The following is a 22971-nucleotide window of genomic DNA, read 5'->3' as shown; positions in this document are numbered from 1 at the left end:
GGGGGGGGGGGCAAAGAAGGGGCAATAGGTCAGTTTCCTTATTAGATTAGATTAGATGAAATGTTCATGATCGCTGGAGGGAAACTGGCCAGCTGCAACCAAGACATCGAGACACAGCAAAGAAAAAAAAAAAGAATAGAGAAACTGGGAGATATTAGGTGCAGCACAGCCAAACATCACAACAGTATAACAGCCTATTTTCTATAATAACTTCACCGATAAAAAAGGTTTTAAAGAATGATTTCAGTGTGTGTGTTCTGAGTTCAGCAGTTACTTTGTTTGCACTGCCTCGTGCTTTTGTTGGGCACAGAACAGTAACTGAAACGTTTTGCTCACGACAAGCCTCTGTGAAGGTGATGGACGACAGGGCTGAGCAGAACAATGAAGGGCTTTGTTTCACAGCAACAACATGATGTGTTGAACCGAACTGTTCTTTCCCCAGACAGGCTTTCTCATTGTGCTTCCGCCTGCCAAATTTAATTATTACAAAAAAAAATCCTCCAATTACAGGGAGGCGCGGAAGGTGGAAGAAGATAGTTTTGGGGAAGCCAAAGGGGGGAGAGAGAGAGAGAGAGAGAGAGAGAGAGGGAAACACAAAAGAGGAACTGACAGGTGTGTTATCAGATGTGGTGAGCAAAATAAACTGTGTCACAGAGGGCTGAGGAGGATCGGAGGCAGCCAGGTTTGGCACGGGTGCTGCGATCACCTGTGCCAGCAGTTGGCATCGGAAAAGTGTCAGAGATAAAGAATGAAAGGCAGAAAAGTGGCCGGTGCACACAAACACACTGTGGGGAGACACCGGTGCCAGGAGGAGGGCACTGCCAAGAGGTGCTGGAAGAGGTGAAACAGTTGCGAGAGTGCCAGACAGAGAGAAAGTGGGGCATTTAAACTGGGCAGACTGCTCGCGCAGACATGGTGTCCTCAATGAGAAACACAGAGAGACTCAAACATGATCAGCTTTTCCGTGTGAAACATGAGAGGATTAAGTGTTTGTGCGGTGCGTAAACCATTCGCTCTGCGTATTGATTTATATGTTGAACATACTCTGCATTCACATATGGAGCAGGAGTCCTTTTTCCACCGCTCTCCATCTGTTCGCTCGCGTCCCTCGCTATCAGTGCAGTCAGTCTTCCTCAGACGGGCTTCAAGTCTTTTAATCTGAAAAGATACAAGGACACAGACGTTCGGTCAGAGGAGCGTTTGTTTCTGGGTACATCAAAACCTCCACATGTCTCTATCCGCTGCAACAATTATTTTGACACATGGACTACATATACATGAGATTGCCCATAATGTAACATATATGTGCAATATGAACTACCAAGGGATACTGTGATATGAATCCAACTGAATCCTAACCCAACACTCTCTCTCTCTTTACATTTTCAACCCTCTGAAAACACTGGACTTTTCTTACTTCAACCATCCAGCATCCAAAAGGCTGTGGCTGACCAGAGGACAGGGTCAGGATGCTGGGCCCCATCCTGAGGAATTAACTGTACCGCTGACATGTTAATGGAAAACAGTCTGTATGTATGGGGCTTTGACTGCGTCTGTGTTTTAGCCTACAGCACAGTTTCCCTTAAACAGACATAGCAGGCGTGCAGGCAGCATGTGCAAGCAGGGCGAGCAGGGCGTGTTTAAACTCATGGGACTGTTTTAAATTTCCTGGGAGGGGGAGAGGGATGCTCAACTGTAAATGTCTCAGATTAGAGTTTTAGACGCTCATCTTCCTCCACATAAAGAACGTATTCTATTCACCCCTTTTCAGTAGTAAAAAGGTAAATTACCTCCTCTTTCTGCATAAGGATTACACCTCCCGTGACAACAACGTCTGCCTCAACCTTCTCAAATAAAGAAATGATCATAGCAATCTGATCAGATCTAATATCATACTCTTAATCACATGTCTCGTTTTCATGACACTGAACTCCATCTGCTCTCCTCTGGTCATTTGTCAGGTAGATACAGAGAGTGTGGCGGCAGCTGAATGTGTTGTAAAGTACAGTAGGATGCTTCAATTACCATCAGAGACTGTATCTCTGCATCCTGCCCCCTAATGCACAGATGCAAACAGAGATGAACCCCTACGTGTGTGTGTGTGTGTGTGTGTGTGTGTGTGTGTGTGTGTGTGTGTGTAGATACAGACACACACCTGCTTTCGTAAACTTGTAATGGTCTTCTGCATGTCAGAGACAAAGTCCTGGAAGTCGGTGACTGAGGGTTCAGTGCTTTTTTTGGAGGTCAGAGTAACATTTACTGGACTTTCTACCGTTTCCTCCACTGGGCTGCAAAGACAAATGTGCATGCATAGAATTAGGTGAGATTTCTAGAACTAGAGTCTTTGTAAGACATACAATACATAAACATAAACATATACATATACACATACATATACAGTACATCACATAATAGGAGTCCTAAAGTCTTACTTGAAACATTCTGAACTTCAAACAGCTGAATTCCCACACAGAAATGTAACATATGACATATATCTCTCTATATCAAGAGCCATGTTGTTGATGAATCTATATTATTATCACAAACAGTATATACATCCTCTAGTTTTATGAAGATATAAGTTTGTAAAATATATGAAATACCCATAGTAAAATTTGTATTTTTACATAAATTAAAAAAGTACCTATTCATTTTCCTATAGTATAGCAACTTGTGGCCATATATGTTAACGATATATATTTAATTTATATATGCAAGTTTATTAAAACAACATACATTTCGGTTTTATATGTTTTTTGCTCACTAATTTCTTACTAATTTTTTAACATGAATATCTTCTCATTTTGGGAGAGTGAGCTCAGACTCTTGGACCCTACTGTTTATGATATCAACATATATTGACAGGCTTTGGTATGGATGTATTTTTAAGTAACATATGTCTACAATATGACACTTGGAACATAAACCTACATATAGGTATGAGCTAGACTTATGTCAATATATGAAATTGTTTCAATTTCTAATGGGTTTAATATATAATTTCTACATATGTTTTTATTTTATATGTACATACATTACATTATATATGGGTTAAAGTCACACAGAGAACAGCTTTGGTCAATAGACTGTGTAGAATAAGCATTTCACTAACATCGCAGTCACATATCGACACCACAATGTCTTTCTCTAGGCCGTGTTACCTGTTCTCCTGGATGCTGTCGTCTGGTTTATTCTCTCTGTAGCTGTGCTCAGCTGATCTGCGTCCCCTGAAGTGGTATGACAGGGCGTTGAACTGACCCTTGGTTCTGCAGTCTGGTGGAACACAACACAATACACTGCAGTTCACTAATAGAGGAACAACCGATCGCAGAGGGTGACAGGAGAAGGAGCTGTTATTGATTTACCACATGGAGATTCAGAATCAAGTTATATTTTCTTCTTCAATATGATAAAACAACAACACTGAGGACATTCAGGAGCTAAAAGAACAAGACAAGGTGAAAACCTAGTATATGACTGGACTGGTTATGGTCAGTGTAATTGAGGACATTGCTGAAAACTGTTGTGGAACAGCTGTAAACAGCTGACTTCATCATGGCCTGTTTGCATTCTGCATAGTGTCAACTGGTTTCAGCTCTTAATGTGTTTGCTTCTCTCCTCCTCTCTGTGCTCACATATACAAGATTTTAATTCACAAAGCTGTTCTCATTTAGATGTTTTTCTGTTTCTGTTGTCATGGCAACGGAACAATTTGAAACTGAAATGCGGCCCATTGAGACGACATTTTAAGTTGCTGCTAAAATCTGGATTTTTATAACCACAACGTTTTCTGACAAAATCACCAAACACATCAGTTAAAGACAAAGACTGAGCTGTGATTCTGGCTATATTTACTGTAAAATGATCATCACAAAGTTAGAAGCGACAGAATATCTTTCTCTCACACAGCGCACAGCCTCCATCTGACTCTCTGCCACTCACTGAACACAGTAGACAGAGAGAAAGAGAGGGCGTTACTTACTAGTTACTCTTCTAAGTCGCAAAGGTTTGTCCAAAAATTCACTAGATTTGTCACTAGGGGCTTTTTTTGTCTGTAAATCTAAATCCTGCCAATTCATCTTGAAAGAGCAACGGCCAATGGAGAAACTGCAGCTTTGTCATGCAGCATTTGACTGACCAATGGAACTATGATCACTCAGTTCTACCAGTCAGTCAGTTAGTCAGTCAGTCAGTCAGTCAGTCAGTCAGTCATGGGCATTTGTGATTATAAGGCTGGCCCCACTGTTGCAGTCCGGCCAATAAAGGAAACGACCTGTGCAGGAAAATAAGTTCAATCTTCTGTTTTAATGTCACTGATGCACATGGGTATGTACACGAAACAGGAAAGCATGACTGCTGAAGCCCCTGTCTTTCTGCTTCAAAGTGCTGACCCAGGACTCTGAGGCTTACTGTATAACCGAGCCTCCCTCTCACGCTGCAATCACTGTACCCAGATCAAAGAGAATGAAAGACACACACAAACAGAGAAGCCTGCTCACGCCCCAGCACACATCTGGGGCACGCTGAGCATCAGCGAAGAGCATCGAGAGACAGCTGATAATAAACCCGAGGAAGGACGGATGAATGGATCAGGCCGCGCAGTCAGGAGGGCTGCGTCCTTATCTGCTCGGCCTCAGAGCACCTTTGATTTACCAGACAACAGTCTGTAAAAGACAAAGACTATCTAAAAACAATGAGACTTCCTATCTCACGCTGACAGATACGCATTAGCACACAGATGTACGCTCATACCCTGCTGTGCTGCAAACACACACACACACACACACATACGGCAAGCTCTCAGCAGTGTCCTCTCTGTTAATTGAGCCAAACACAACTGTGAATCTGGCTGCAGCTTTACTGACAGACAGACGAAAACAACTACAGTAACTCCTCCACCCCCCCACCTCCCCCTCCTTCTTCTTTCTGGCAGGATATTCTCTGTTTATTAGCTTTGCTCTTCTCTTGTACATTTTGTCGAGGAAGGTCGAACGCCGGGCTCAGTCTTTGGGATGAAAGGAGAATAATTAAGAGGCACCATGTGTTGCTTATTAAAATGTTTTTTTTTTTTTTTTTTTTAAAAATCCCTTTACATTGTTTTCTACAATGATAATGAATTATCATTTTCCTCAAGCTTTTACATCAGGCAAGAATTCATTTATCCCAAATGCAGCACTATATACATTATCCATTCACACATTATACACTGTGGCATTGTCCATTAGAAAACACGCACACAGTTGAATCAATATCTGAAATGAACTTGGTGTTACATTAACATGACACGTCAAGTGTTAACTGTGTGGAACTGTATTGAGTCCTGTCACGCTGGTGGCTGAAGCCCATTCATGTGATATCAAAGGTGCTTTTGGGTAGAATCTTGAACACACACACACACACAACCATGTGACTTCTTACATGACTTCATTAGTGTTCAAATGTAAAAAGGCAAGGAGGCTGAGGCCGTATGTAAACGGACTACACTGTAACATTAAATACTCTGTAATATACATACTCTTTTGTTCGTTCATATTTTGTCTCAATCTTTGTGTTGATAAACCCTATTGTTTGTTTTTGCACCAATAAACCCCCCCACCCAAAAAAAACCCACTTATGTTTTTGATCTGAATCTTGTGCATTTAAGGCAAACCTGAAAAACAGGTAAACGTATATAACGCACACCATATACCTTCTGTTTATACAACCATTGTAAATACATTTTCATTTTATCGCTATTTATTCTATTGTTATTGTATTATTATTAATATTCTATTTGAAATGATTTTCCTACTTCTATTGGTATCTGTCTTGAATGTAAGCTGCTTGAACACTCTAATTTCCCTTTAGGATTAATGAAGTGTTATCTTATACAGCACACATAGCACTTCTCTACCATACACACACACTCACACACCACTCATACATTGGGGGCAGTTTTGGATTCAGTATCTTGCCCAAGGACACTTTGAAATGTGGACTGGAGCAGCTGGAAATTGAACCACTGACCTTCCGATTAGCAGGTGACCTGCTTTACCTGCCCCAAGGCTGTATGTGTGATAGTGGGCAGTAAATGGCCACGTTTTGTCACTTAAAATCCAAAGACAGTAGAGGAATGATTACATTTTCATACTTCCAAGCTCAGTGTGAAGATGCTCGGTGTTCAGTCACAGTCGCTGCGTGGCTCACAGGTCAAGAGGGTTCATCTAAAACCTGAGATTATCCCTTGTAATCTAAGACGCTTGCTCATTTCACGTCTGATCATATTTCTAAATAAATGCTACAAAGCAAACAATCACTCTAAACCCTCATGCTGGTTTACTATAACAGCGGGGGGTGCCTCTTCATTCACCTCCTTTTTTTGCTTTGTCAGCTGCACCCACGGGCGGAATGTTTAAACATCCCGGACCTAACTCCAAATACCATCTCTTACCCCTGCAATTAGCCGGAGCAGTCTGTGAAAAGCACAACGTTCGGCTCTATGACGAGAGTTCAGGAGGAGGAGGAGGGGGTGCTGATCCAGCAGAGCAGAAATGCCATCATGACATCTCATGGCATTTGACTTCAAACTTTATTTATTAAAATCAACCTCTGACAGACGCTGACGCTGTTTCTCTTTTTCATTATGAGGTGCTCCAGCTTGATAAAAACGTTTCTTCCTCCACTCGGCTGTTCTTTGTGGTTTGATACGGAGTCAAGCAGCGTTTACACTGAGTGAAATCCAGGAGTTAGGAGTGCTGTCAAGCAAATTGTGGTCAAAGAATAACCCTGTTCCTTTCAGAGAGGGGGCGGGGGTTCTAAATTGCAGCATATAACCGGTGATTATCGTGAAGCCGAGCTGCCTCGAGGGAAATTTTGTCAAAGGGAAACAAAAGGTGAGGATATTGTACGGCTTTAATTCTACAGAACAGCCCCAGATAGTGGAGCAGTGTGAGCTGGTGATGGAGACGTCTCCGCAACTTCCTGCGCTGTTAAACTAGGTGTTCTTTCAACATGGAAAAAAGACGCAGGCTTCAAAAACCAGCTGAGATGATGAAAGATGGAGCTGCGAGAGGTTATGGTGTTTTCAGAACACGTCACTAACACTGGATATGGAAACACAGCCTGCACATCTTTTTATAGCAGTTGTGACTGACATCTACGGCTAACTCGTGTAAACTGATACTAGCATGAACGTATTCTTTGAAAGGGAGGCTTATTGAAGCTTTTGTTGATACCAAGTTATAGTTAGTGGAGTTGTATTAGACTGCTTCATACTAAGAGCTCTTACTAATTATCCGATCTTATGTATGTGAATTTTTTGAACATTTTTAAATAAATGAAATGAGCAAGAAAACACTTTTTCGGTGTGAGTTATTGAGTGTGGACAGATGATATATAACACAACAGTGTCCAAACAGAAGACATCGGAATATTTTGCTTATCTGACTGTGAGGACCACAGAAAGCAAAAATAATGAAAGTAACCTGGTAACTAACGTCCTCTCACCTTCACAGCAGTCCTGCCACATGCGCAGGTCAATCTGAGGGATGTCGTCACAGCTGCCGTAGCCGTGGGGCAGCTCTGCCACCCTGAAGACGTCCTGCTGGATGCGTGTGATGTTGTCCCCGTTGTCGCACAGCACCCGGGTCAGAGAGGCCTGCTTCAGCTGGGTCAGCTGGGCGGGAGTGAACACACCTGGGTTTTCATACCAGAATCTGTACAAGAGAGGGGTGGGGGGGGGTGACTTATAGATTTCTTGTCACCTCTCACTTTGACACGATGAAGAAACAGTATTGTATGTCTTAAGTGTTACATGATTCCTTAAAGCGAGACTGTCAGAGGTTTAATACTATATACTATTGTTGCACTTACCGACGAGGATCAGCTGAATGTCTTAAGCTCAATTACAGAATTACCGCCTTGCAACTGTATCCCTCCACCAACCAGCCAAGTTACAGGAAACATGGTCACAATCTCTCCTTCCTCAGTTACAGCATTGAATTAAGTGTTTTTGCTGAACATTATGATGTCAAAGTGAAGTTGACCTTTGGGTATAAAATGTCATCACTTCATTTTATCCTTATAGACATTTGTGTTTAATTGTGTCATAAATAGTGAATGAATTTCTGAGTTATGGCCAAAAACATGTTTTGTTAGTTAACAGTGACCTTTGACCTTTGACCACCTAATTCTAATTCCCTCAAGTCTTTCCTGAGATATTGCGTTCACAAGAATGTGACGGACGGACAACCCAAAAACACAATGACTGCGGTCCTGGCTGGTGCTGACGCAGAGGCATAAAAATGTAATTCATAAACTTAAACGATCCTCTCGAAAAATATCGCTAAGAAGCTTGAATCATTATTATAAACTGGCTTCAGTTTTTATCACGATAAAATAGCCGACCAGCAAGTCCCCTTGAAAGTGACCGGCTGGGTGAACTGGAGACATTCCTTCATGTCATCAGGAAATGTGTTGTTGAGTGGTGAGATGAGATGATCTTACTGTACCTGTCACCGTCCCGCAGGCGTTTGAACTGAGTTACCAGCAGGCACATGAGGGTGGGCCCCAGTCTACTGCCAGGAACCAGGTCTTCAGCCATCAGGGCAGGGAACAGGTCAATGTTGAGCGGAGTGCCATACAGCCTGCCAACACACGACAAAGAGTCAGGGACCATAAATTGTGACGATAAGGTGCAGCTGAGAATCATTATGTAACACAAGCTTCCCTGAGGTAACTCAAGTGTTCATAGATATGACTTTAGCCCACAGTTAGCTGGTTCCATTAGTTGTATACTGGTCTCAAGCCACATTATGTAAGACTCTAAAAAATATGAATAATAATCTTGAGTCTACAATTACCTCTGTAGTTTCTCTCTGACACTCGGGTTCTTAATCTCATTCCTCAACTCGTCAAACGTCTGAGCTGAGGTCAGGTTACAGAAGGTCCTGTAATCATTGTACGGCGGTATCCCATGATCCCTTCCTCTCTGTATATTCATGGCAGCCAGGTCCAGAGCCACAGCGTGGGCCATCGAGAACAGCCTCTCCGTCAGCTCTGTGTTTAGCAGCTGTGTGGACACACGCATTTTACCGGCGACGCCAAAGAGCCCGCGAAGCAGGGGGTCGATGCCGCCCTCATTCACGATGCGGAACGGGGAGAAGAAGGCCCGGTGCAGCGAGATGTGTCCCTGGGGGATGGGCTGGAATTCCTCATCGAGCCTGTAGAGTATCGGGTTGATGAGGGTGTGACCGAAGCGGAAAGCAGCAGTGGCGAAAGCATTGAGGATGCCAGCGTTGATGTTAGGGTTATAACCGGCATACGACTCCATCATCTTCATGCCCGCCTCACCCAGGATCTAGGAGACGGGAAAAGGGATGTAATAGTCTTGTCGTTATCAACTTGAGCAACAATCACAGAAACAGAGATTAAAGAAAGACTGTTACCTTTGGCAGCCAGTGACTGTAGGTGATGTGCTGCATCTGGGCCCCCACTATCTTCCTAGCCTCGTGGTAGATGGTGTCCCCGTCCCAGTGGGGGTTCAGCCTCAGCAGCTCTGTGGCTATGCGGTTGTGTTCCCTGAACCAAACCGTGTGCATGGCGGTCAACCCGAGCTGCTCGTTGGCGCGGTGGTCTCCTGCTAAGAAACAGGGAATTGGACTCTCGTTCTCGTCCCTCATACACTCAGTTGGCGGTCCGGTGGCAAACGGCAGAAGAGGCTTCCCTGTTCTCTGTATGATGCCCTGCCGGAGCAGACCCCTTTGGCTCGCCAAGTCTCGGATTTCCTCCGATTCATGTCGCGAGCTGCCGTAGACGTTTGAAGCATCGATGTAAGACGTCAGCTGGTTGATTTGCTCTCTTGGATAAACGCTGTTCATGAGTAGAGACGTCATCCCGCTGCCGCACACAGGGCTGGATCGGACAAAGAACATGCAGCGGGCGCCACTTCGCAGCTGCCGTGGGTCGTTGGGGGGGAACTGGATCGGGAAGCACGGTGGGTCATTGGTGCAGACCTGAGTGCACAGCTGGCCGTCGGAGAACCGCGACTGGCTGAGTGCCGCCACCGTCGAGTCCAGGTCGTGGTCAAGGAACTGACCCCACTGCATCAGCATGTGAGTGTAGCGGTCGTCGGGGGTGATGGTCTCGGTTCCGATCATGGTGGTGGACACCAGCCTCGGCAGCGGCAGCCTGAATCCATTATGCAGCCGCTCAGTGGCGCCTCTCGGCAGGTTGAAGCCATTATCATAGACGGACTTCAGGAGTCGCTCAAAGGCGGTGAGCGAGGCGCCCCACATGGGGTGCTGCAGGTTGTTGCAGGTGCCGTCGTGGCTGCGGTACTTCTGGTGGAAGCAAATATCAGAGCAGTTGTTGAAGCGGCGGTGGGCCGTGCAGCCGGACAGGTTGGCGATCACATCCAGGAAGTGGGGGGACACCAGGTCATTGTAGCGAAACGCTGTGGAAAGGAAACATAAATTCAACATGTTAACATTAAGATAAATGTTCACAGGCAACAGATTTATGAAAATAATGAAAAAAATTAATATTTGATTACTAAAAAACCATATATATACATAGACATTTGTACATATTTGATCAAATATTTTTATAGCACTCAGACTGGAAAGAACCTCTCTGTTTCACTAACCTGCCCTGACTCGCTTTGATATGTGAAAGCACCAATATGTAGCCTCAGTGTGAGTGTGTGTGTGTGTGTGTGTGTGTGTGTGTGTGTGTATGTGTGATGTGTTAGCAATGTGGTGTTCTGGTTATGCATGTCTTAAGTGTTAAGTGTGTGCCCTCAACCTCATTGAGGTATAGGTGCGAGTTCCTCTCTAAAACTCCCCTCTCTCTAACTCTCTCTCTCTCTCTTTCTCTCTCTCTCTCTCTCTCACACACACACACACACACACACACACACACACTTATTGGTGTGTCGTGTGGCTTTGTATCTGTGTGTGTGTGTGGGTTCAGAGGAGAATGGGGAAACTGTGGCGTTGCCCTCCCAGATGAAGTAGAGCTACAATAAAAACAGCTCATTTGTTTCTGCTGACGGGCAGAAATCTCTCTGTTAACTTGGTTTGGGGCCAGTGCAACAATGAACATTTGGTTGTTGGCATAAGTAATGAAAACACTGTCTCTCTTTGTTCCTATTTCACAGAGCTCTTACCCCCCCCCCCCCCCCAACACTGTTTTCTACCTTAGTCTTTCCCTCTTGACAACCTGCAGCTCTTCACTCCTATTTCACCTTTATGAATCGATTTTATATCTATAGGCTATATACATTTATAGATCTAGGAAAAACTTTCCAAAGCACCACATGAGACATCATGTATAATTACAGACTCTATACACAACTGTACACATTTGACCTTTTGAGCTGTTAAATCTAACCCTCCATTACAATGAGTGTTTTCATGCTTTTCTTCCTTGGACCACAGGGGTATTTTTCCATGCATATGTGAATGCAAACAAAGACAGATGCTTACGCGTATAAACATCCAAAATTAACCCGTGCTCTCCCGACCTCATGCATGCATAATTGAGGAAATGTGCACACCAAACACAGAACATCCTAGAATTTGTCCCCGTGCTGGACCGTGAATGTAGCTCAGTGTTGTGGGCTGTGACACAGGGCCTAATAAAACTGTTTATGGGCTCCTTGTCAACTGTTCTGTGATTACGTCCTCTACGCCTCGGGTCACGCTTAAGAGAAAATGGCATGCAGATGGAGGGCTCACACTCAGCCAAGTGTTGCTCACAATAACATGGTAATTCATAGAGTGGTTGAGAATTGAATTACTGGCTGCATGAGACTTCGCTTAGGAAACAGGAGGGGAGCCTCTTACCGAGTTCAGGGTGACACTCTATGATGTTATGTTTACTCTGCAAGAATTCTGTAATTTGTCAACACCAATAAATATGCACAGTATGTACATATGCATCTATATCTGAGAGTGTGGGTGTCCATTGATTTGTATGTTGTTTAGAGTAACCCAGAGACTTCACTGGATTACTTGTATTGGTCATTGCCTGTGGCTTTCCAAGCCCACAGCTTCTTTAAATGTCACCTGATGAGAGCAGCACACATGTAAACACTGAACAGATGAAGAAAATCATCTGAGTAAAAGTCTGTATTCTGTAACCTTACCTTTCCATTCTCTTGACACCTGTGTTTATATAAAAGCTTATCTCAGGTTTTCTCTGACAAAGTACAAACACATGTGATTTTCATCTGTTTAGTCAATTTGATATTACAGCCCCATGGATTTTAATAATGGCTTAAAATACAGCCTCCTCCTATGTACTGATCACTTCATGCTTGTCTTGAACTGTGGGAATGATCATCGGGAGCAACTTGAGTCCACAGAAAAAAGCTGAAATCATGATGGTGTCATACTCTTCGAAATGTATGAACACCTACCAGTCATTTCCTCCGAGCATTAAGCTGTTCCAGCGGTTATTCCCCCATCCTTTGAATACGACATAATCGACAATGGTGTGCCAAAGGCCCCGCCCTGCAAAAACCAGTAAACCAGCGAGCAGACTCCCAGGGGCCCACTGAGGCCGTCCACGCCCTGACAGAGAGCAGCAGAACTTGGCTTTCTTCACCTACGGAGCCTTCAGAGCCTGTGACGACATGACTCTCCTCTCTTCTCCTCTTCTAGAGGTGATGCTTTATCAATATTACTATACAGTTAGTGATGAAATACAGGAAGCAGGTCAAACAACCTGTTCTTGAGTTTTCAAAGGTCAGAGCTCACAGCTTATTGTTTTAGGTCTCCAATACTTGGATTGTGTAGAAAAATAGACTCGTTAGCATCACTCACGAAACGCAAATGTGTAAGAGATTTTAATTATCACGAGCGTTGCGCAATCTAAAGAAAACTCAAACTCGACTTAATATCTTAATAAATAGACTTCAAAGTCACAGCTTCCAGCCGTCAAGGTGTTAAACAATATTTCGGGTGAATTAAGCCACAATGATAGAACTGGATTTTCCTTTCAAGTGATTGATAATAATTAATGTTGACTCTTCACTTTACAACTTGTCACATTGGCAGTTCCAAATGGAAAAATGTCTCAGTTAGAGAGCGGGGCTTCAGAGTCATTTATGTAACGAAGAAAACACACCTCGATGTGCCATGATAGTCTGATGGTTAGAGGGCATACCATGTAACTGAAACCGACCTTTGTTGCATGTAATACCCCCTCTCTGTCCCGTGTTTCTCTACACCAGTGTTCACGTCAAGGACTAAACTGAAACAAATTAGACCACCGTTCCCCATTTGACAAGATATTGCCCCAGGGTCCCCCATCTGATAAGATTTTTGCTTTTAGATGTTTTATTACAGAAAGTGTTTAAACCCATGACCACAACAGTCATACACTCTGTCATTGTGTTACTTATGGATGGAATTACAGTGAAAATAAAATGATTCCCCTTTTTTCTGGGGACCCCCAGGAACCCCTTTAAGGACCCTTGGGGATCCTTGAGAACCACAGCTCTACATTAGCTCTCCACAGAGATCCCACTACACTGCTGTTAGGAGGACCCATCATTATGCCACCTTTGCTTGTTTACACTAAACTAAACTAAATTAAACTAAATTAAACTAAACTAGCGTAATGCCGCCCCCCGTGTGTACTTTCACATTGTTTGCTGGCGTTCTGGACAACAGCGCCGGCGTCTGTCCTGCAATGTCCAGCTCTCCCTTTTACACAGATGTCAGACTACCTCCGCTGCCGGCTTAAAGGCAGAACAACAATGCCCCCCCCCAATTCCTTGGTTGTACCTTAATATATGGCATAAAGGTGCAACATTCCTGCCTTGAACAGGCTGTGTAAAAGAGGCGACTGTCAGCTCTAGTATAAAGACAAAATGCTAAAATGAACCTTTACTGTTGTTTGTAGAACTACAGTGTAACCTGGTTTAGGTTCTGCACAGTGAGAGATGTGATCTGGGATAAAGTCACGGTAAATGTACCACATCCTGGTTGGACGTCTTAAGAAGTAGCACAGTAGTTTATCAGCCTCACCGGTGCCGTTGGTGTCGACCATGAGCCCCTGGTTGACGTGGTTCTGGATGAGCAGAAGAGTTTGCTCGAAGATCTCCCCAGCTCGCGCCTGCTCCACCGTGTAGGGGTCCCGTGGATACCGGAAAAGAGCTAGCAACTCTCCTGGGGTACGAGGCTGACTGGAGGGATGAGGGATAGGGAGATGGGGTGTTAGGGAGGTGGGAGAGCAGGAAAGAGTGATGAAGGAGGAGGGACAACGAATACGATGTTATGTAAAGAAAAAGCAAAAAAAAAGAGTGAGAAATAGTAGAAAAATGTACGGGAGTAAAGAAAGGGTGAAAGAAAGACAAATAGAAAGAAAACAATTGCATGTTCAAACCACATTCTTCTGGATAGATTTTTTTTTTCTGTTTTCCTTGAGGGCAGCAAAAGCAGGCAGAGCTTTCTCTGACACTTTCCAGAAAATGTCTTTGCTTCGGCTACAGCAGGTCAGAGAGTTCAAACAAGGAGAAGCCCAAAACATGCACAAACATCTTAATCATTTCACTCATGAGTTGGATCTCCTCCATCATAAGCCTACCGCTGAGTTTGTGCGCATGACTCTATGTTGTTCCTGCTTCCACTCCCTCCTGAAGACCACTGCACCGCTTTACTATCACCTCAAGTCATTTTTTAAAAATGTTTTCAACTCCGGCCTTTAAAGCTCAGCCAGAGTTTGACTTGAGGTTATGGCTTACCATTAAACCACATGCCAGATGCACAGGTGTTTGAAAACGAAAATCGTCTTATTTTGCAAGCACATTTAGATGATGTCATAATGCACATGAAAGTGAAGCTACTATGAAACACAAACACGTTATTTCACATCTTAATGTGTTAAAAAGAGAAAATGTGTTCAGTTGCAAAGCTTGTTAGTGGATTCCTGGTGCAGGAGCAATATACTGCATATGCAAATATTCTATAATAAACACGGAACATACATGTAGAAAAGGAAACATATAATGATATAAATATGTTATCATGTAATAAATAATAAAACTCTTCCTCCTACGGCCAACAACAGTAACGCTGGTGTGAAGCTGGGAGAACTGTTGCCAAGTCTTATCAAAGGTAAGTTTTGCTATTGATACATAGCTGAGCAGACGTTAACTCACCAGTCTTGCCAAGAGCTTCAGCCACTGTTGCGTTAACAAGACAAGAGGTTATAATACATCCCCTGAGCAGTGCTACTGCTACTACTTCAGGGCAGACTGGACGCTACAGCGACTCCGTATCGGAAAGTGATGAGGCGGTGAACAGAGCTGGGGGCTAGCTGGTTAGCGTGCTAACTTCAGTAGAAGAAAAGAAGTGATTGAAATAGAAGCAAAACGAGAAGGTTGCTTTGCTCTTGGTGAGTGAATGAAGGAAGTTTGATGCAGAACTCACAACGTTTCCTCTAGACTGGTAAGTAAACAGCTTTCAACGCTAATGTTGGCAAGAGCAAGGCTTACAAATAGCTCCTTTACTGGCAGTCACAGAATAAGAGGCAGACTGCTCCTCTGCACGTTACTCTGATCACAGAGCACATTGGCTGTGTTGCTGCTAAGTGTCACAGTTAGACCCTGAATGTTGTTTGTTGACAGAAGCAGCTGTCCATTATAGAAACAAAGTGCATCTGTGTTCCCCAGGTTTTAAATGATGAAAACTAAATGCAATTAAAGGAGCTATTTTGTTTTGCTATTGCTACAGAGCCAAGATTAGCATTAGCATGTCACTGTAGCGTCCAGTCTGCCCTGAAGAAGTAGCACTGCTCAGAGGATGTATCGTAACCTCTTGTCTTGTACATTTAACTGTGGCTGAAGTTCTTGGCAAGACTGCTGAGGAAACAGTTGTTAATGTTAACATTAGCTAGGTAGCTATAGCAAAATGTACAAATAGCTCCTTTAAACAGAGATGGAAATCCCCTCATCTTCATTTAGGTTACCACTGTGTGTTTGTGTGTGTGTTTCTCTTCTTCACGTCTGTCTGTGTATATGGGTTTGTGAGTGAGTGAGTGAGTGAGTGTATGTATATGCATGCCAACAAAAACAACTGCTCAGCACATCGTTCAACAGGATGGAAACACTTATGAGTTATACTGAAACCACCTACATCTCTTTCAGTGACATAACTGCAATAGCACTGTTCTAATTGAAGCACTCTGATCCCTATGCACTGAAGCAGTGGGGTGCTGGCCAGGATCTCTGAAACTTGCAGCAAAATTAGCGCTCCTTTTGAATGGCCACACTCTTTGCCTGAAGGCTCTGACTCAAACATGCAAGTCATGCGCCAAGATGATGTGAGACAAGCTATTTGTGTTCTAACTTAGGCCCCGTGAGCGTTAGCTCTGCACTGAGTCACTGCAGGAGAAAATATTTCAATTAGTCTAAATGTAAAAGGAGTGATGACATAAGGCTGCTGCAGACTGTTGCGCTAATCTGCTTAGTTACAATCTATATCAAAGATGCGTTTAATTTTTAGACTTTCACATTTCTTAAGTGCAACATAGTACAAAAAAATATGACCAAAATGTGCTGTTGTATATGGAGCTGCGTTAAGTTTTAGACTTTGTGGCAATTAAATGGAGTACGGTTGTCCTGATCATCCTGATCCGAGTCATTTAGTCCCGAGTCCTGATCTGATACACGCAGTGTACACTTCAATATGTAAAAGTTATTAAAATCAATCCAATGTGTATGCTTGACTATTGAAAAGAACTGCAATGCATTAAGAAAAAAAATCCTGAATCCTTAATTCCTCAATGTTTTTTTTTTTTTTTTTACAATTATTTTCAAATCATAAGTGGAGGCGATCCAGTGTGCAGTGAGGCTAAGCAATGACAGGGGGAAAACATCAGACCTCCAAATGTCTGTGGTAAAGTAATGTCTGTGGTGTGGAGAGGGGAAGGCGTACCGTGGCTCCAAAAGCTCCAAAAGACGGCAAAAACCTGTGGTCTCTACCACTGCAACGGGCTAGTCATCCAAAGCGATGAATTCAATTACCCACTCTAGGGGGGGTGAGGAAATTTCTCTCTCCTTTTAAAAGAATCCTCCAGTGTGTGTTGCCTCGGTGCGGCCTCTGCCTGAGTGAACTCACTGTATTCCATTTATTATTTTTTTTAGGTACTGTAGTATTGAACGCTCTGTTACTACCACCTCATGAAATGCTCGCATCGCAGCTATTACAAGTGACTGTTGGACTGCATTTGCTTTACAATTTAAAATACTTCCACACTGCTGACATTTTAGCCGCGTCTTGCCACAAATCGTGCTCTCCGTTTATGACACCTGCACGACAGCTGATAAACAAAGGATTGGGCTTAGGTTTGTGCTCAACAAAACCGATACCCATCAGTTAAAAAAAGGCCTTGATCGGCCCCCGATACCGATCTTTGAGATCAGATCGAGACATCCCTAAATGCAAGCCTGATCAATAACACAAAGTAATGGCTGTACATGACCGGTTCTTTATAGCAGACACTGCACAGGAAGAAAGTACACCCCTCTTTTTTTGGGCAAACTGTGTGCTGTGAAACGTTAGTATAATTGTTCACCACAATCTTAAATTGCAGTTTTATTGTAAGATTTATGTTTAACATTACACATGTCGGACGTAACATGATGCCTCACTGCTAACATGTGATGAACAGCGTGGCTTTCTGGTTCCGTCACTGGAGGGACTTGAGGTGTGTGTGTGTGTGTGTGTTAGAGTTGAGGTTAGAATGATGTTAATGAGGGTTAGCGTTTGGGTCAGGCCTTTAGTTATGATGGTTGAGGTTGGGGTTAGGGGCTAGGGAATGCATTACATGTACAGTATGTCAATGTGTGTCCTCACAAAGACAGAAGTACAAACAAGTGTGTGTGTGTGTGTGTGTGTTTGTTGTGTGAGTTTGTCATTATCTTACCCATCAAAGAGACGTCTCCTTGTGGACTCAATAGCACTGTCCACGTTACGGATGGCCTGCTCTATGGAGGTGCTCACAAAGGTGTCTCCCTCTCTGCTGACTGCAGGAACTGTGGTCAGACAGAGACAGACAGAGAGCCTGACCAGATTTGAACCGAGATACAAAACGTTTAACATGACTGAATCTGCCATTTCATCGGCCATATGCAATAAGCGAAATAAAATAATAGTCATATGTGTGGATTATTCACTTCCTAAATTCAATCAAAATGCCCATTTAAATGTTACAAAAATATTTTTTATAAAGCATTTGTGCTATTGTGCAACTATATGCTGCACATACATGAGGTCAGCAATGCTCTAAAGACTGTAATAGTTAGTACATAGATCCTGGGTCAACTAATGCTCCTTATTTCCAGCTGCATATTGTAAGTGACTTCAGCTTCCCTCCTGGAGGTGGAATGAACACATTTCTGGCACACGCCTTTATCTTAGTGTGCCATTGAAAACAGAGAGATTGTGACGTGAGGACTAAGGGAGTCCAACAACAACTGAGCACGGTGATACAGTTTATGGTTCACCAGCAGAGTGCTGTGGTCTGACCTGAGAAATCTCAGCAGGAAACACCAACTCACACAGGGAGGAGCTGATAGGAATCTAATAGCATTGCAGCAGAGTGTGACTAAATTACTGACTGACTTGGACAACGAAGATCAGCAGAGGACTTTGATCTAATGTGACAGTGATATACACTGAACATACTAAATATTACATCTCTTTTCCTTCTGTAACTTTGTGATGTCACAACAAAGCAGTCACCGCTCTCAGCCATGCCCTCAAGCCTTGCAGGATTTGGTTTCTCTGAGTGTTGAACCTGAAATCTGCCGTATTGATTAGCTCACTGACCTGTTGTTACTAGAGCTCCAGCGAGAAGCCCGAGAGAGGTGATGCAGAACTACACTGAGATGGTTTTTGGTTCTTCAAACCACAAATATATCTTCTTATGAATCAACACTTCAAATAAAACACAGAAGTGTAAAATATGGAACCTTTAATCTATGAAATTATCAGAAAGTTTTTTTCGTTTTACAGCAGATGTACAAATGACAAAACATGGTAGATCACCAAAGACTTTATCACCATATTTGCTACAGCATTGATAAGCAACACGTTTAAACCTTTCTTGCTAATGTGGTGCACTAACTCGCCCCGCCTCTCAGCCAGAATGGCACAAAGTGTGAGGTTATGAGGTGCTGACATCTTACCTGTGACGGTGAGCACCATGCTAGCCACCTGGTAGCCGATGGGATTGCGAGCGACACACTCGTAGCGTCCAGCGTCAGCAGTGCCCACGTCCTTCACCTCCAGGTAACCCTCAGGGCTGATGTGAAACTTGCCACTTTCTGTCACCTGCACACCATCCTGGGAGGGAGACGGAAGGGGGAGAGACAAAAGGGAAAAGGTCATGACCCCGGAGAACTAGCATGTGAAGGTGGGGATCAAATTAGGTTTGATGAAGTTATATCAGACCAACCTGAATAAGCTTCAACATTTTAATCACTCAGTTACGTCATTATTTACTTTAAAAATGACAATTTGTGTAACCACACACATTTCCTGGCCCCAGTCCCTTTCGTCTTCACTGTTCTCTTTTCTAACCCCCTGACCTCTGCGGTGAAGAGGTGACGGGCACCTCACTCCACCTCACAACAGGAGCTCGAGCATCTAACCTTGTTCCAGGTGAGGACAGGCTGTGGCTGGCCCTGAGCACTGCAGGGAATCTGGACATCCTGGCCAGACTCAACCGTCAGGTCCCTTGGAGCATTTGTGAAAACAGGCGTTACTGAATGAGTTAAAACATACACACACACACGCGCATGTGTTAATGATTATGCACCAGTGTTCCAAGTAGTGTACATGTAAAATGAATTGTGCAATCAATCACAGCATACATGAAACTCTTGAGACTTATCTTAGCCTTTTTACTGTGCTGCACATACTCAAAAGTACAGACACACACTCCCAGTGTTTGTGTTACACTGTACTTGCTATTTTTCTTTCCTCGATTACAGTACTGCAAAACATCAAACAGCATGGAGGTCGAGGGAGATGAAGGCATGCTGTATTTTCAAAGGAAATAATGCCGTGCTTCATTTGGTAGAAAAACTCATTGTGGAGAAAAATTCCTGTCAATATTCATACAGTGATTTCCACTTTTTCCCTCAGTATGTTGTGTCCGTCATTTTCTGTTTTATTAACTTCTACTCACAGATGTTACAGTGAAAACAGCTGTTTTCCATTTGTTTACAGAGATTGAGTAGGTCAACCATCACTGACTGCACGCGCACGCACGCACGCACGCGTACAGACGCTCGTGTGATTATTTAGTCCAAGAGTGTGTGTGATTACTACAACTGCAGCCATGCAGATGCACTTGTGTGTGCACGTGTGACTCCTAACACACAGGCATGCGTAAATGGTAAATGGACTGCGCTTTTCTAGTCTTAATCACCACTCAAAGCGCTTTACACTACTAGTCACATTCACCCATTCACATTCATACAGCGCTTGTTATATAGACAGCTATTACACACACACTCATACACTGATGGCACATCAATGGTGCACTGGTATATGAGTGGTACATTGGTATCTTGCCCAAGGACACTTGGACATGTGGACTGGAGGAGCCGGGAGTGGACGACCCGCTCTACCTCCTGATTATTTGCTTTGAGCTGCAGCCACAGCGTGTGTCAGTAGATCTGGGTGCTCATCCTGCAACTGTGACTCTTAACTCTCTTGTTGTTCTATCTGTTTGAGTTGTTTGTTTATTTCTATTTTTATTTAATTTTGTTTTTAAGTATGTATATATGTCTAATTTTCCATCGGGCTGTTACTATAACAATGATTAGGTGAGGCATGAAACGCTACCTTTGCTAAAAAGAAAGATGGAAAAGAAGCAATGATGAGTCGTGGTCTCCTTCAAAGAATAGCAGGATATGAAGTTAGAACTGACTGAACTTATGTGTGCAGAGGTCTGTGTGGATATATCACAGCCTGGTGTCGTTTTCAGGGGATTTAATGAAGGTAAACGCAGTGAAAGGCTGTGCGTAACATGACATTTGCAAATTTAATAGCACATCAGTCCTGCTGCCGTCACATTGGTGGTGCGCAGGTAGGAATTTTTTAATACCCACAACCCCCGACCTGAGGTGAGAGCCAGCGCGCCTCTGAGTTTCCGGCTTTCACATTAAGTGTTTAAATGAAGTAATCTGCTGGCGCAGCACGTCTGAAGCAAGTAGTTACTGTAGTTTGACATAATGTGGTTAAAACAGGAAAGTCAGTGAATCAGTCTGCATTGATCTACGAATGTATGTTGGTGAGTCTTACAGTATCTGCTGTCCACAGATGCAGCACCTAAAGAAAGCAGGACTCACCCGGGCTCATCATCGGCTCTTTTCCAACTTTCTTTTTAGCAAAAGTAGCGTGTCAAACATTACTGAACTATATGCCCATATACAAGTGAGATACATTAGAATTATTGCTGAAATAATGTAAAATAATGTACTGTCTGATATGTACTGTCTGATATGATCACCTAAAAAGTTTCATTCTTATAGTAACTACCTGATGGGATCATTGATACAAACATAGCTGTTTAAATAAAGCCACATAACAAAAACAGATAAATGAATCATACTGGGCTGTTAATGTGTCCACAGTTAGAAAGAGCTGGTTATCCTGGTTCTTCTTGGTTGGAAAAGTTTAGATAAAGCCTGACCATAAAGAGTTGCACATGTGCACAAGAGACGCACGTGTGTCTGCATAGCTGAGTTGTACTAATCACACACAGGCACACATACATACACACACATGGGACTTTAAGTAAATAGTCACACAAGCACATGTGTCTTGTCCTCCCACACACACACACACACACACACACACACACACACGCACACGCACACGCACACGCACACGCACGCACAAACAGTGTCCCTGTGTTCCACCGTTTTGTCTAAGCTTCGTGATAGAACCACTCTGCAGCTGAGGTGTTTGGCGGGAGCGGGTGGATGTTTGCCCCCACACACACCATGTTCAAATTACTGCATGGTTCCCATGCAGCAGCCAGCAATGAGCCACCTGGCCATGGGAAAACCCCACGAGTTTGAGAACACAAAGTTGAGTGGGAGGCAGTTTCATAGTCGTCTGACACCAATTAACTGCCTTTAAATCAAAGCTGAACTTTGTAAAACACAGGGCTGACTGCAGTGTACAGTACACCAGCATCACAGCTGCACACAACTTGTTTCCAGAGGATTCAAGAATAAAACACAGTTACATCAAAATAGTAAATAACATTATAGTCATACTGAAATGTGGTGTCATGCTTAACATATACACAATAATGAAGACATCCTGTTCATCTCTGCTTTCACTTTCTTCAGTGCTCTGTCTATCACTGCGCACAGTGCTCTTAGCATATGGCAACCATCACACTCTGCCAGCACGGTTGTAGGCTTGAACAGGACTTTAACAGTGTGGGGCCATTATGCAACCTGTACTTTGAGCCATGTTAACAGCCATTACTACATGGAAAAACATGGTGTCATCTTGGAATTACAGACTGCCATGCTTTCCTGTGCTAAACCAAGCCTGTAATTTCAGCTACACACAAACAAACACACACACACACACACACACACATGACACAACCATCTACACAAAAAACACAGTGTGACTTCTGTATGCCTTCTTCTGAACATGCAAACACATGCACACACCAAATTAATTACACAGTATAGTATAGTATATTTACAATGCATACACACACATACAGATGCAGAACTTGCCCACACACACACACGCAAACGCACACACACACACACACACACACACACACACACACACACACACACACACACACAGCTACATGTCTTTGAGTGTTTACATGCATTTTAACAGTAATAGCTGACTCGCATGTGTAAGCGACAAATTAGCTGTGAATGACGGGGACTGCACCACTCCCCTCCTCTTAACATTTTACCACCTAGCA

The 22971-nt window shown here is 43.4% G+C and overlaps 1 protein-coding gene across 1 annotated transcript in view; it reads right to left on the bottom strand.

Moving 5' to 3' along the window:
- Window positions 1-22971, bottom strand: part of pxdn (peroxidasin) — a 57915-nt gene that overhangs the window by 2840 nt on the left and 32104 nt on the right. The window contains exons 12-22 of the mRNA XM_023394738.2: window positions 19646-19758; window positions 19181-19337; window positions 17917-18025; window positions 14016-14173; window positions 9426-10432; window positions 8841-9337; window positions 8490-8624; window positions 7486-7694; window positions 3162-3273; window positions 2156-2288; window positions 1045-1158 (exon numbers count right to left, since the gene is read on the bottom strand). Coding sequence (XP_023250506.1) covers window positions 1045-1158; window positions 2156-2288; window positions 3162-3273; window positions 7486-7694; window positions 8490-8624; window positions 8841-9337; window positions 9426-10432; window positions 14016-14173; window positions 17917-18025; window positions 19181-19337; window positions 19646-19758 — 2744 coding nt within the window. The remainder of the gene's footprint in view (window positions 1-1044; window positions 1159-2155; window positions 2289-3161; window positions 3274-7485; window positions 7695-8489; window positions 8625-8840; window positions 9338-9425; window positions 10433-14015; window positions 14174-17916; window positions 18026-19180; window positions 19338-19645; window positions 19759-22971) is intronic.

The sequence above is a fragment of the Seriola lalandi genome, unplaced genomic scaffold (genome assembly GCF_002814215.2).
Source record: "Seriola lalandi dorsalis isolate HSWRI2012SDOR001 ecotype SW California unplaced genomic scaffold, Sedor1 jcf7180002054953, whole genome shotgun sequence".
NCBI lineage: Eukaryota > Metazoa > Chordata > Actinopteri > Carangiformes > Carangidae > Seriola > Seriola lalandi.
This window is presented reverse-complemented; position numbering and strand designations above follow the sequence as displayed.